This window comes from Rhinolophus ferrumequinum, chromosome 5, assembly GCF_004115265.2.
Source record: "Rhinolophus ferrumequinum isolate MPI-CBG mRhiFer1 chromosome 5, mRhiFer1_v1.p, whole genome shotgun sequence".
Taxonomy (NCBI): Eukaryota; Metazoa; Chordata; class Mammalia; order Chiroptera; family Rhinolophidae; genus Rhinolophus; species Rhinolophus ferrumequinum.
This window is the reverse complement of record NC_046288.1, coordinates 27993657-28009779: the sequence shown is the minus strand read 5'-3', so window position 1 is coordinate 28009779 and position 16123 is coordinate 27993657. Positions and strand designations below refer to the sequence as shown.

General features: G+C 33.6%; 1 protein-coding gene across 1 annotated transcript; it reads left to right on the top strand.

The window, feature by feature from the left end:
* The first annotated feature begins 1777 nt into the window (after nucleotides 1-1777).
* Nucleotides 1778-8009, top strand: CSN2 (casein beta). Its single transcript, XM_033105747.1, has 7 exons — nucleotides 1778-1830; nucleotides 3893-3955; nucleotides 4745-4771; nucleotides 4881-4907; nucleotides 5991-6014; nucleotides 6112-6156; nucleotides 7467-8009. The coding sequence occupies exons 2-7, from the start codon at nucleotides 3905-3907 to the stop codon at nucleotides 8007-8009; spliced, it is 717 nt and encodes a 238-aa protein (XP_032961638.1). The 5' UTR covers nucleotides 1778-1830; nucleotides 3893-3904.
* The last annotated feature ends 8114 nt before the right edge of the window (nucleotides 8010-16123 follow it).

Here is a 16123-nt window from a genome sequence, read left to right as displayed (position 1 = left end):
AGGGTATACTTGAGTTCTATTCTTCGACAATTTCTCTTCTCACTTTTCCTCTGGGGAAATTCATTTATTGCTTTGTCTTAAAAAAAAAGTCATCCATACAGTTGCACTTCTCCTTTGAGCATCATATTTAATTCACAATACCTCCTGGACACCTTCAAATTTACTATGTGTAAGATATCCTCTTTCTCATTTCAGCTTGGTTTCTTATCGTGGTTTATTCCATGTCTTGCTTTTCAATTACCCAGGCATATTCTGTTTATCTATTTCCCCGATTTCTCACATTTCTCATATTTTAATAAGTTTGTCTTCCTGTTGCCTGAGATGCCCCGCACCATGTCTCCAGTTGAGGTCACCAAAACGTTTGTCTTAGACTAGTATAATAACATGATATAACAACCTCCTCTACTAGGTTACGTGAGATATTGCCATAAAGACATACAACCCAAGAAATTTTACAATCCTTCTTTCTTTCAAATCTCCAATATCTTTTCTATTTCCAGTGAATTATGTCACATTGCATATCTGAAATTTCAAAAGCATCCATGATCTGACTCTGTCAAACCCTTACAACAGTAACTTATAGTATATAATCTCTGTGTATCTTAAAACACAAAACCCATCAAAGTTGGTATTTGGCTCTTCAAGCACTATATTTACTTCAGCCAGATACTTTATTCTCATTGACTCATTTTTCAAAATTCTACACATTCTTTTAAGTTCCAACTAAAATAATGACTTCTGAAAGACCAGCTTCCTCTTCCCACACCCGTGCCACTTTCCTCCAACCCAGACATAACAAATCTTACACGTTTAAGCCCAAATGTTAAATTCATAGCTAAATTTTGTAACAAAATCTCAGGAGGTTAAGACATGGGCATTGCATAAAATCAAATAGAAACACATGTAATCAGAGAGATCTGGTTTTAAATGGTATTTTGCCATTAACAAACAATATGATTTTGGCAAGTTACTTAAACTTTTGGTGTCTCAGTTTCTTAAACAAAAATATGGAGAGGAGAACAACCACATGATGTTTTTGTGGCAATAAACAAGATAATATCTAAAAGTGTATAATGCCTGGCAAACTTAAAAAAAAGCTATTATAATATCATGCTTGAAAGAAAAATAGGTAACCAATATTTATCAGGTAACTAAGTCTCCATGACACCTAGCAAAAGTTTTATAATAGATTTACCAAGGATTTTCCCTATACCAGACATCCAGATACCTTTTCTGAGATGTTCCATTTCAGAAGAAGGTTATTCCTCTCGTGTACAAAATATTGGTTCTAAGTAAATGATTTATTGTTTCCAAATGAAATGGCCCTGAGATCTAAGCCATTTGGCTTACATGACTAAGGTGTCATGGATTTATGTTGTCAGTTTCTCCATTGCAGCATAAAACACTAGCAACTGCTTAGTTAACGTGAAATTGCTTGGTGAAGCTCCTGCATATCTCACAAAGAATTCTCAAACAGAGCCTAAGAGACCTAAATGTGTCCTCAGTAACTTGGGGACAGGACCAGATTGTCAGTGTCCTCCAGTAATTGTCTTTAGTTATTAGAGGGTTGTGTTTCCTGGACAGATTTCCTTTATCAGATGTGAATTTCCCCCTTGTTAAACTTTTTCCCAGAATTTCTGGATACAGATATTAGGCAGAAATCATTTTCTAATCCTGTGAACTTCTTAGAATTGAAACTCACTATTGATTTTATTTCAAACCACAAAATTAGCATGTCATCAAATACAGTATATAAACAGCCACAGAAGTGGATAGACCATCATCCACTTAGCTCCTCCATCACTTCTTGTCCTCCACTTTGGATAAAAGGTAAGAATTTCAGATATAAATTTGATGTATCCCTTCTATAGGTTTATTTCAAACTTGGTTGAGATATCTGAAGAAAATATTTGCTTCAGTATAGTTTTGAAATAAGGGTACTTAAAGTAGCACTCACATTATTTTCAACACTTAGATTTAAAGAAGTAGAAGTGTCTATAAATATTTGTAAAAATTATAATGACCACATAAGCTTTATGAGTCTAAGAAAATGTAGTAATAGCGGTTACAGTTTTTTTTTAGTACAAGGCTAGTTAACAGACTATATTAAAAGATCAATTTCCTGAATTAAATGTCTTCCAATTTAATTAAATATACCACAATCATAAAACTAAATATATTTAAATTATTATATGGGATATGAATAATTATTGGGAAAGCTTTATCCAAGGTAGCTTATAGAGGTAGCATATTGAGTTAAGAAATTGTGGGAGTTGTTTGGGTACAGGCACTACTTGAACTGTTTATGAGTAATTTTTCTTAGAATTTGTTTACAAAATGCATCAAATTTGTAAACAAAAATTTGATCAAATTTGTTTACAAATTGCAACATCTCACTTTATTGTTTGATATGTAATATTTCAAAATAATATTAAAATGAACACGCAATACAGAATTGTTAAAAAGGAACAAAGTATTTTGCTGTATAAAAATATTCTAGAAGAGACAGGGATGACTTGGAAACAAAAACAAAGGAAAAAGATTTGAAGGGAAGAGTACCTTAGAATATATTATTCAATAACATAGTTCTGGCTTTAAAATTGGTATATAAAACGCTAATTATAAAACATAGAAAATACAATAGAATCTTTCCTACCCATTATAATGTCTAATAGTGTAACATAGTCTTCTTTTAAACCTGACAATGAAAAATTATTTTGAAATTTATGGAGGTGTTAAGCAAAGTAAAATTAATAAAGAATTATATTGCACCCATGAGAAAAATCTAGAAAAATATATTTCTTCCCTGATAAAGAAAATTATTTTCAGCTTTCAAATATTGGAAAGAACATTTTGCAGGTGAATTAGGGACTTTTTTCATGAAACATTTTTAGTTCAGAAATTTAGTTTAAAAATTTGGGATTAAAGATTGTATGTCAAGGGATATTGGGGACATAAACATTATAGGAATTTTAAAAAATGAACCATTTGGTACCTTTTGGTCAAAGCTGTTAACATATATTTTATGTTATGCTACAAGAAGTGGTAGCCTGGAGTGGGGACTGGGCAAGAGAACCTGATCCTTGGGTAAATCATTAAGAGATCAGAGAGAAAAGAAGAGCCATCATGTATGGTCTCTAAAGTTATATGGCACAAAGGAGAAGAGACATCATTAGGTGTGTGCCGATGAAGACTGTGTAGTGGGTATAAATAGAGAAAAAAAGAACAAACAAATCAGTTCACAAAAGCATCTGGATAAATGGAGCAAATAAGAGAAATGCTCAAATAATAATCTGTCTTATTGGAAATAAAGAGATATGTTTAAACCAAATAATCATGGAAACTGTAACAGAAAGGTAAAAGTAAAATAGGATCTTCTTCTATGTATACATTTTCTTTGATCAGTCTCTTCCCAATAGAACTGAGGACTCACCAGGGCTGAGACCTTAATATTTTGTTCTCCGCTATAATCCTAGCACCTAGACAGCATCTGGCAATAAAGGGTGCTAAGTAAATACTCACTTTTGAATAAATGAATCAATTGATAAAGCTTTCTGCAAATATTTATAAGTTCTTTCTGGCCTTTTAAAAAAACAAAACCTCATAGTACAGTGAATGAGATGAAAAAATGTGAGATGGGATAGGGTTGATAACTGAAAAAATCTGAATGGCGGCCAGTGAAGTATGAAATTGATATGTAAGAGTAAAGAGCCATAGTAGATTTTGACCTTGGTTATATGGTAAACTCCTATTAGTGTTTTCTTCTAAAATGCAGACATTTTAATTTTATATTATTTTTGGATTCTTTAAAAGAAAAGTAGCCCTGCCTAAATAAAAAATATTAGATTGACCACTATATTATATTACCATTCCCTCATTTTCCCATTCACAGGACTTGATAGCCATGAAGGTCCTCATCCTTGCCTGCCTGGTGGCCCTTGCTCTTGGTAGGGAGGTAAGAAAATCTCTATATATTTAACATATGGACTATCTGTCCATGTGTAGAGAACGACATCACTAACATTTTAAGTGTACAAATAAAGCAGAATTTTAACAGCTTTTTTTTTTTTTTTTTTTTTTTACTTCTAAGAAAATCATTTATATTTACCCACTATTTCAACAGTGTCCTATAAAGACACAAATCTGGGTTAAATGCTTTCTACACCTGTGCCACTAATGGAAAAATGAACGAATCAATAAGCAACAGACAGAACAAGAAGAAACAAATATGAAAATGAAAACAACAAAATAAAATATTGCACAAGTACAATTGCATAAATGTGTAGCCTAGATAAATATATCTTATTCTCGTGATGAAACTTACGTACCTCTTACCCTAGGGCACGAGGCCAAATCCTACCTGTGTCTATCCAAAGACATCCAGAGGATGGAATATCAGACCATAATCATAATCATAAACATGTTTTTAATCATAATATAACTATTTAATACAAATTAAAATAACTTCTTTTCTGTTACCCTTAAAAAAATTGTTCTTCATTCAGGTAAAATTAAAATATACCATTAGAGTCACCAAATATAAAAGACATAAAAACGATTACCTTTAAAGGCTCTAACAAAAGACATTAACATAAATAACATAAATAAAAAATATATTTCTTAAATTTGTGAACGAGATAGCTCTGCATTAAAAAGGTAACAAGGAGGAAAAATGTTTACTAATGAGCAAGCTATGGAAACCAAAATGGTGTTTTTCTGTTTTTGTTTTTCTTTTTCTTTACAGAATGTAGAATTCAGTGTATCCAGTGAGGTAAGATATTTTTATTCAGAGAAAATTTTTCAACCATAAAATAATAACACTCTTTGATGATCTAGGAGAAGCCAGTTGTTGATTTTGTTGTTTTTGTTGTTCTTTACAGGCTGTAGAAAGCCTTTCAAGCAGTGAGGTAAGACAATGTTCATTCTGAGGCAATTTTCCAAATTCTGAACAGTAAAATGCTGTACAGTCTTTCTATTGAGTTACTTTAGGGCATTTAAGCCAATGCAGCTAGTTCTGACATACAAAGTCTGGGGTAAATTTCCATTATATATTTAAGGATGGAATAAATGTTGTCAGAATTCAGTATTCAAGAACTTTCTAAGTTGGCTTGCTATTTGAAATTGTGTCACTGCATGCACCCCCCCCCCCACACACACACACTGTCTTTAAATGAATTGTGCAGTCCATTTTTTGTCTTGAGCTCTCTCTATACTGATGCCATTCATTGTTTTGACATTTATTGAGTACCTTCTGTGGATCAGATATTAACTAGGAGCTGTGGTACAAACTGAAAAGCAGATGCCCACAGAAAAGAGCTGGCAATATAGTGGGTGGCAGACATGCAAATAGGCACATTTCATAATTATAATAGTCACTTCAGCAAATAAGAGGCAGTAAGATTTATTTGTAGTCCTATATCTGCCTGGGAGACTCAGATAGATATTTACCCTTGCACCGCTTTTTTGGCGGGGAGCCTGTCATCTCCTGTTAATAAAATGGTGTGTTGGTATATTTTGTCTCTTCACAAGGGTATCATCAGGTCCTTAGGAAGGTATTTAGTTCTTATAATTCATTTAAAGTCTAAACATAACACATGGATTAAGAATGATTAACAGAATTTATCAATGGTTACAATAATGTATTATTAATAAATATTATTCTTTTAGAATCAGATGGGGGGGTATTTGAGATTATTTGTTATCATAGGAAGGAAACAGTGATAGAGAAAAATTAGCATCTGTTAAATGATTCATTTTGTACTGTATTCACTAATTTTCTTTCTTGACTGCGTTCAGCTATATTTCTTTTATCCAATAGGCTTAAAAAGAACAGTGAAACATATAAGTTTCAGTAATTATACTGTTTTTAATGACATTATCAAACAATGTGTCCACATTAACCTGTTAAATGCTTTCATTTTCTGATTCATATTAACAAATAAAAATCATTCATTAAAACTTAATCTAATTTTATTTTTATTTTTCTGAAGGAATCTATTACACACATCAACAAGGTAAAAATCCTCATATATAAGTGTTCATATTTTCAAAATTTCCTACGTTTAATTTTTACAGATGATAACATTTCCTTTTATGTGATTTGCTTTTTAGCAGAAACCTGAGAAGTCTGAACAAGAGAAACAGCAGCAAAGAGAGGTAATTTATTCATGATGAGTATATTTCTAAAATTATTATAAAATAGAATACATACAAAATATGTGTATGCTCAGTTTAAAGAATATGAATAAAATAAATGCCAGTTTCTTTAAGTAAATATATTTTCAAGACATAAATGCAGTTTTTAAACTCATAATCAACTTGCAGAGTATAGAATACACTTAAGAATGATTACTGATTTGCTCACTTTACTAATGGTGTATCTGTTTTCCATAAATGCACACTACTAGAAACATCTCCAGGTTAGGAACTAGGTTCCCCCTATTCTCAGGATGGATATGCTAATGAAAGAATAGTAAGGCAATACAGCACCAATCCTAATTTTATCATTTATTAGCTGCATACCTTGGCCCCAAGTTTCTCTGTACTTCAGTTTCTTCATCTGTAAATTGAGAATATTCATAAACCCCTACGGTTGCTAAGCTAGCACACTATAAATATTCAATAATTTTACATTAACATTTTGTAGGTTTTATATTAATGTTTATGAATACATGCTGTTCATAAAAGAATCTCCATTACACAGAAGAGAGAAGTGAGGAACAGAGCAATCGACTACACAATTGTGTGACAAATCACACAGTTATTAAGTAGTAGAGCTTGCTTAAAAATAAAGATTTTCTTAGACAACATAAAATAGTTATTTAATTGAACTACATGTGTGGTAACATATTTATCTAATTGTAATATTTCTGCTTCCTGGTTTTATCCATGGGGTTGGTTTGTTTGGAACTTACACCAAATACTTTACTAAATCAAACTGAATTTACAAATTGATGCCTCTTTCAAGACTCACAATGACTACCTTCTACCAAGGAAAGTAGTGCTAGAAGTTGGCTGGTGTTGAGTAACTCCTTGAATTAAACCACAAATTAATATTTACTTTTCATTAAAACAAAATTAAATCTTGGAGTTATTTTTCTAAGCCTTTTAAAATAGGTCTTCCTTCATTATACGGAAACAATTTTGTCTATTTTCAACATATTATGTTGAATACCAGAGTATGCGGCTACAGCTATCGAAAAAACTCAGGAAAAAGAGAAACAAGTTTTGAAATCCCCATTTGATCTGTGTTCACCTTTGCAGGGAGTTAATGAGAAATCCCTCAATGATTATTTAACTCATTAGTCTTCTCATGATCCAAAATAATTTCTTAACCAACATAAGTAAAAGATTTTCTTTCTCTCTTCTCACTCAATTATGATTGTTCAAAACAGAAGAGGATAATTATCATGAATGACAATTATGGCTGAATCATGGACTCAAAGATTCTTTTTCCTTTGTTCCAGGATGAACGCCAGGATAAAGCTCAGCCCTTTGTTCAGCCACAGCCTCTAGTCTATCCTTATGCTGAGCCCATCCCTTACGCTATCCTTCCACAAAATGTCCTGCCTCTTGCTCAGCCTGCTGTGATGCTGCCTTTCCTTCAGCCTGAAATGATGGAAGTCCCCAAAGCTAAGGAGGCCATCTTTCCTAAGCGCAAAGTGATGCCATTTTTTGAACGTCAAATCCCAAATCTCACTGATCTCAAAAATCCACACCTCCCTTTTCCTCTGCTCCAGCCCGTGATGCACCAGGTCCCCCAGTCTCTTCTTCAGACTTCCATGATTCCTCCTCAGGCCCTGCTCTCCCTTCCTCAGCCCAAAGTCCTGCCTCTTCCCCAGCAAATGATGGCCTACCCTCAGAGAGATATATCCATCCAAGCCCTTCTGTACCAAGAGCCTCTGCTTGACCCTGTCCGCCAGTTCTATCCTGTGACTCAGCCACTTGCCCCAGTTTACAACTTACAACAAGTAAGTCCAAATTTACTAACTCTGCTGCTTCATTCATGATGCATATATGATACTAGAAGAAGTGAGAAATCCAGAATAAAACTATAGATGAATAATGAATGGATCAAGTGCACATAGTTTAGCTCACTGATTCTCAACACTAGTTACACAATGGACTACCTAGAGGCCTCCCCGCCCGCCCCCAATTCCAATGTCTATGCCCCCTCACAGAGATTTGGATATAACTATTCTGATTTTTCTATGTAGAGTATTGGGAAGAAGTTATTTCAGAGATTCTGATTTAATCAGTCTGTTGCAAATATAAATAGAGGATTAAGGCATACTAAAGAGAGGATTAAATTTGATAATCTGTGTTTGGGATAAAGAAGGTTTATTATTATCTACAGCTTTGAAGTTTTCCTGGTGCACATCTATGCCCCCCCCCACATCGCTGATTTCATATCTTCTTTTTGATATATGTACATGCGAAGGCAAACAATTGAGAGGCTTATTTCATTACTCGTAGAATTTTTAGGAAAAGAGTTCTTCCCAGAAAGTGAATTATATATTTATTTATTCTTTTTCTTTTTCTTTTTTAAAGGTCTAAGAGGATGTCAAAGTTAATATTCCCTCCTCACTTTTGGTAAGCTTTGGGAATTTGGAGATTAGACTGATTATATTTATAGTTAATACTATTTTACATTTCATTCTCCTGGATAAGCCCAAGATAGCAACAAACTCCATCAATATACCAAGTTGTTTATTATCAATGTGTCATGGACATCTAAATAGCCGACTATTATTTACTAACCTGAAGTTATATATCTTTAGTGTTTCAAATAATTTTAATTTTAATTATATGCTATTGACATATTTAATTGGTTTGTTTTCAAATGCCTATATCTTTTTGCTTGATTATCATCATTTTTAGGAAAATCTGAAAATAGTTTCTTATACTATCATGTAAATATGTTTGAGCTTTTTTAAAAAATCAACTTGCATTCACATTTATACCTTAGGTTCCATAAACTTCAATTGTTTTTATCTCATTGTTTCATTTACATATTGTCCTTCAGTTTATGGATCAAAATAAAATTAATTAGGCCAAGTGTGAGGATTAAAAATGGGAGAAAATATAGCTTTGGAATTCTAAAGATACAAATATTTTTGTGATTATGGTAGACTAGACATTTCACTAAAACAATTGCAAGTGAGCTGCTATTTGGTTTTAGGAGATATTTATATGCAAGGTAGGGCACAATATGGTACATTTGTAATAAATTTCTGTTATGAATTAATCACATAGAAATTACAAATGAGGAGAGATTAATAGTTATATCAGATAACATAATTAATTCTATATTTGTTTTCTATTCCTCAGAATTGACTGTGACTGGAAATAAGACATCTTTTCAATCTTTGTATCATGTTACCAAAATTAATAATTTTTAAATGACTCCAAGTGGAAAAATTGAAAATGTATTTCTTTATTTATTTTATGTATTATGTAATATTCATCTTAATTTGAATTTGATCATAACTTCTATTTTCCAAATTTTAATTCAACAAATGCCACAGGAGTTCAATTTTGAGTTGGAAGTACCATAACCATATCAAAAATACGTATGAAAATCATTTCTGGAATTGTGCTTATTATCATTATTGTTTCCTAACCAGTCATTTCAATAAATTAATCCTTTATGCATATTTAAGTTTTCCTGTCTTTATTATAATTTTTCAAACCTAATTGACCTCTTTAATTTTAATTTAAGATTATCACTGTTGTTAAAAATAGTCATGGAAGAATTGAAATTAAATGAATGCTTTGAATGAAATATTAAAAGATATCAAAAAAGTGAAGGAAAAAGGGTGATCACAAGCTGTGTTCGCTCTAGAAAGTCATGGTTTACACTTGTCGGCCAGTTATACAATTACACCTGTGCCTTTTGCTCACAAAAATACCAAGCATCAAATGTAAAATTTCATGGTCACCCTAGGGAAAAAAGCTTCAAATGTGAAATCTGATTCACAGCTTTGCAACATAGTAGCTAAGTGGTGCTTTGAAAGTTACTTTTTTAGAGCTTCAATTTCCACATCTATAAAATAGTCAATTCAAAGGATTTTATTGAAGTTTTAATGTGATTATGTGCACTGCACAGTACATGATAAGTGTTCCCTGTTGCTCCAACATTATTGATTCCACTTATATCAGAGCAGCAAGAGCTAATACGACAATCAGAATGAGCTGGGATACGTGGTTTTAGCCAGTAACGTCCAAGAACCTGACTTACATGACAGTCTGATATTCATTGTCTCTGACTATAGAGTAATTGTTTCATTGTGATAAATTATCCCTCGACCAACTCCTACATTTGTACACTCGATTCCATCTCCTTGTTGATGTAATCAAGTTAAAATAAGGTCACACTGGATTATACTGTGCCCTAAGTCCAATGATTGTTGTCTTTATAAGAAGAGGGAAATTTGGACACATATCTACACAGAGAAAAGATGGTCATGCAAAGACAGAAGCAGAAATTGGAGTGATGCATTACAAGATACAGCCACAAATTAAGGAATGCCAAGGTTTGCCAGCAGCTACCAAAAGCTAGAAAGAATCAAGGAAGGATCTCTAGAGGCTTTAGAGGAAGCATGGCCTTATCAACCCATTGATTTGAGACCTCTAGCCTCCAGACTATGAGACAAGAAGTTCCTGTTGTTTTAAGCACCCAAGTTGTGGTACTTTGTTGTAGCAGCCCTAGCAAGTTAATATATTGAGCAATACTGATTTTGTTTACATTTTGTTCAAAAATCAGTTGGAAATCTTTGATCAAATTATTTAACAAGTAGAGTATCAAAAAGAAAAAAAAAAGTCTGCTTTACTGAAATTATTAAAAGCAAAGCTTGCAAATGGGAAAACATTGAAAATTAGTCCCCAAAGAAGAAATTTTTGAAAAATGATGAAAGCTCAAATGATGTAAAAGATTTAATTTTGAACTTCTACAATTATTTGATGTGACTCAAAAAGTAGGGAAAAGAGTTTGATGACTCTTGGATGCAAATGAGCATATATTCAGTCCAGGAATATCATGATACCACAATCCCTTATCCAAAGGGAGACGTCCTTGATCCAAGCAGAGCCAATGAGCATGCTTCTATTGATGCATGGACCAAGGAAGCTGCAGTGTTCTCACTTCCTCTGGGATTAGGACCTGAATGGACAATAAAGCTCTGAGATGTGAGCAAGCTATCTTTCCTATCACCTGCAAATTACATTAGTCCAAAGAGGAGTGATCATGGAGGATAATCAAAAGGTTAATGGCCAATTTCAAGTTCCCAAATCCAACTGTACTTTACTCTTGAATTTTCAGTTGCATGAACTAATAAATTCTTTTCTTGTTTGGAGGCCTAATTTGAAATAATATTTATTTACATCACTCGGCACCATGAGATTACTGACAGAATAGAATCAAATTATTATATGTTATGGTCCTATGCTAGTGGATTTTTCACTGCTTATGGCCATAGAGCTTAAGTTTTCGAAGAAAAAAAATCCAAGATTGGTTTTTGAAGTACACAATTAATATTTCAGTCTTCCATAACAAAATGTCATAGACTGAATATCTTAAACAACAAATATTTATTTATCACAGTTCTGGAGCTGGGAGTCCAAGGTCAAGGTGCCAAAAGATTCTATGTCTTGTCGAAGGCTTTCTTGCTGGTTTGCAGATGGTCATGTTCTTGATAGATACTCACATGGCAGAGAGAGGGGGGGGAGGGGAATTATTTTTCTCAAATCTTTCATTATAAGGACACTTATCATACACATGAGGGTTCCACCCTTATGACCTAATTGCCTCCAAAAATCCCCACCTCTGAATATCATCATATTTGGGATTAAACTTTCAACATATGAATTTAGGGAAGACAAAAACATTCAATCTATAATCATGAAAATGACAGGAATTCACAAACTTGGTAGAGTTCCTATTATTGGGGGGGGGGAATAAAATATATTGGAAGACATGAAAGATTTAAAGAACCCCCAACTCCCAGATATTCCTGAAACTCTTAATGTGCCTCTTTTTTTGTGGTAAAATCATGGTGTCTTTGCTTGCTGTAGCTATTGGTTATCTTAATTTCTCACTGCTCACTTTTGCTTCACCAGGATTCAACCTTGATATGGGCTAGAAGTAAGGATACAAAGTCTAGAAAGTTCTTTCCTTAATGTACAGCAGAATGTATAGACTAGTGTCTTAGAGGCTAAATCTGGCCAACAAAGAGAAGGGGAATGTGTGTTTTAGATTTTAAGAAATTAGATCAAATTGAAAAATCAGATTTTACACACCTACCCATATTTCTAGTTCTTCTTATGAGTCTCAATATCTGGTAACACTTGCTGTGTGTATCTCTGCATGGCAAAGATAGATTGGAAGGAATAGTGGGAGGGAAAGACATATACGAGGTCTGGCAATTAAATTCGTGAACTCATTCTAGAAAAAGTGCTACTACCTCATTGCTGAATATCACTATGGTCACCTTTGAAGTACTTCCCTTGGGAAGCTATGTACCAATACCAGTGCCTAGTCCACTCTTCAAGGCAATTTTGGAACTTGTTTTCTAGAATGGCCATCAGAGTTGTCGTCGTATTACTCTTGATGTCCTGAATGTCATCAAAATGTCTTCCTTTCAATATTTGCTTTATCTTCGGGTAAAGACAGAAATTACTGGGGGCCAGATCAGGTGAGTAGTGAGGGTGTTCCAATAAGTTATTTATTTACTGGCTAAAAACTCCCTCACAGACAGTGAGCTGGTGTATTGTCATGATGCAAGAGCCATAAATTGTTGGCTAAAAGTTTATCTAACTTTTTCATGTAGCCTTTTCAGCGCTTCCAAATAGTAAACTTGGTTAACTGTTTGTCTAATTGTTACAAATTCGTAATAGATAATCCCTCTGATAACAAAAAAAAAGGTTAGCAACATCGTTGCAACAAGATCGCAAACTTAATTGTCAGACCATATATATTCTTCAGGTCACTATCAATAGCATTTTTTTGCATTCATTTTTTTAACTCACTTGTGTTACTTGTTGGGCTCTAGAAGGCAGTTTGGTAACCATAATGAACAGGGAAACACTAAAAAATTTCTGTAGATAAATATGCTTAATTCTAATAAGACATCACTTCCCCCATGTCTACAGACAAAACATAGATGACTATTCTTTAATCTTTTCCATGAAGAATAGACTTTTATAAAAGTCTGTTCTGCCTACCCATGTTCTGCCTACCCACTGAGAACTCTAGTCAGAGGCACACGGTATTTGAAATTTCATTTCTGACCCCAGTGAAGGTGGAAAGAGCCTAATGTCACCAAACCAAGTGATAGCACGTAAACTCCTGAAGCAAGGTGATAATTAAAATGTCCAGAGATGTAGTGGAAGGGTAATTATTGCATGAGAAACTATCAAACCAGAACTGATCTCTGTGTGAGGATAATCATTATATTCCTAGGAAAAATTTAGTCATCAAAATCATCATGATGATTTTGATATATAAATATAAAAATATCTGGTGAACAGAAAATGTCTGGTGAACAGAAATCTGGTTCAAGCTACCATCAGAAACCCTCAGTTTCCAAATAAGAATTTTTTTATGAATCTATATGCTTTGAATAAAAGAAAAATCAAAATTCTGTTGAAAGAATTCTACTATGACATCATATTACCTTGTCTTCAACATATGAGTTTTGGGGCATTTACCTGGAGAAAAGGAACTGTCTGATCTTACCAACTATGTGATCCCTTCTGTGTCTTACTACTCATTACTTGGAGTGGAGGATATCATGATAATCTGTTGTTCATTTTGGGATTTCTTTGAGTCAATTAATAATTGGTGTTGCCATAGAGTTTTCCTCCTTTTAAGTCTAGTGATAGTCAAACCGTTCATGATAAGTCCTCAATTTAGATTGTATACTTTAAATGGATATACTTAGAAATTGGTCTAATCCCCATACTACCTCCCTGATGTATGAAGGTGGCCAAAAAATACTGAATAGAAATCATTCTTGTGTTTCCTTCTATAACTTAGTAATAATTTTGCATATCTATGGGAATTTCAGCAACTGTCAAAGACCAAAAGATGCAAAATTAATGAATTATATTATTATTCTATTTCCCCATTTGCTTTTGAGGTGACAGAAACACAGTGGTGTGAGGGGATCCCTCTTGATCTTTCCCCTTGAAGTTACAAGTTGAACAGCTATAATTCAACAAAGATTCCCTGCGCTACACACAAACATGTCTGAGAGATGTTCACATGGACTATTTAAAGGTAGGTGAATTGGGGTGAACAGGGAAGGAGTGAAGGGGAAAGAGCAGAGAGAGGCTGCAGATGCAGCCAGGAGCTCACTGCAAGTCTTGGGAGAGGGGAGGATTCAGGCTGCAGGTGCACTCTCTGTTCCCCAAGAATTCCTGCCTGAGTGATCAGCATATAATATGGTTGCAATAACTTCTTGGAGAACAACAATGGATTATTGCAAATTTAATGAGGTGGTTGATACTACCTACTACAGGTGGTATTTTAAATATGGTGTCAGAAAAATTCCTAATATTTGCTTTATAGCTAGTAACTTGATAAATGCATTTTTCTCCATTCTGACTTTAAAACTAAAGAAAAATAAGAAAGTAAACCAGAAAGAGTTTACTTTCATCTTACCTAATAGAGATTTCCACATCATGGGACAGTTTTAAAGACAGATCTACTCTAGTTTTGCGCCACCATTTAGTCTGCAGGAAACGTAACTGTCTTATCATCCTATGGTTTATCATGCGTTCATTAAATTGATGACTTTGTTTCCATGGGGTCCATGACACAAGACATATCAAGTACCCTTGATACCTTAGGAAGTGACATGACAGAAGCTGAGAGATACATTTTATGAAGACACAGGGACCTGTACCCTTCATTAATTTCCTGAAGGTCCAATAGTCTGAGTATTTTGATAAACCTTTTCTAGACTGAAAAACAAATTGTTTCACCTTGTATTTCCTAACACTGAGAGACAGCAGAAGACCCAGTGCTAAAGAGCTTTCTTTTGATTTTCAAGGCAAAAAAATTAATTTTGGGTGATATATGTCACCCAAAATTTATTTTTTTGTATTGAAAATTGAAAGAAACTTACTGATTATATATATATATATATATATATATATATATATATATATATATATATATGATTATATTCATATATATATATGAAATGTTTGGGTGATATATATCACCCATCTTACTGATGTAATCAGTAAGATGTAGAACAACTAATGATCACCTAGATGGTTTAGGCTATGGTGCAAGAGGACTTCTCTCTTGTATGTTATGGTCTGATGGATACAATGGTTCTTAAAGGGTCATGAAAGATTGGATTGAAAAGTAAATCTCGAGGGTAAGGGTGAGGGAGGATGGCAGAAGAGGGTAAAAGGGGTCAAATATATGGGTATGGAAGGAGAACTGACTCTGGGTGGTGAGCTCACAATGTGAGATATAGAGGATGTATTACAGAATTGTACACTTGTAACCTATATAATTTTACTACCATTGTCATCCCAATAGATCTAATTTTTTTTAAACGTAAATCTCATCTGGGGCTTTGATAATATCAGAGCAAACAAGTATTGTCATTTTGAGAAATAGTTCCTTGTTTGGGTCTAGAGGACACTGAACAGCCCAGCCCACGATGGATACTAGACAACCGTGTGTGTGGAGATGACCCTTTAAATGGTTTCTAACTCATCTAGCTATAAACTCAGGTATAATCAACTGTATGGGGTCCAAACAAGTCCTGATGACATAAATAAATTACATAACAAGGTTGTTCAAATGTCCAGTCTGCCCACAACTGCCACATTGCTCTTCCTCTCTGGGAAATATTTCATGTCCTCATGGAAAATATTCTATAAACAGCTGACTTCAAATGAAAGATCTTGGACCCAGTTTACAATCAGTTCACCATCAAGCAGAAGTGACATTTTCGTATTTTTTCATTAAAATGTGATTGAAACTGTCATAAAAAAAATAATGAAAAGAAAATGTTACATACATAAAGACTCTTAGAGAATTGTGTAAGCACTGCTGAATGGAATAATGACAGAAAACATGGATTATGCCTTAAAATGTAAT

Excerpts from the sequence above, each read along its gene's own strand:
- CSN2 (XM_033105747.1), top strand. The coding sequence starts at position 3,905 with ATGAAGGTCCTCATCCTTGCCTGCCTGGTGGCCCTTGCTCTTGGTAGG. Across the intron at positions 3,956-4,744 it reads CCCTTGCTCTTGGTAGGGAG|AATGTAGAATTCAGTGTATC; the intron begins GTAAGAAAATCT and ends TTTTCTTTACAG. Across the intron at positions 6,157-7,466 it reads AGAAACAGCAGCAAAGAGAG|GATGAACGCCAGGATAAAGC; the intron begins GTAATTTATTCA and ends CCTTTGTTCCAG.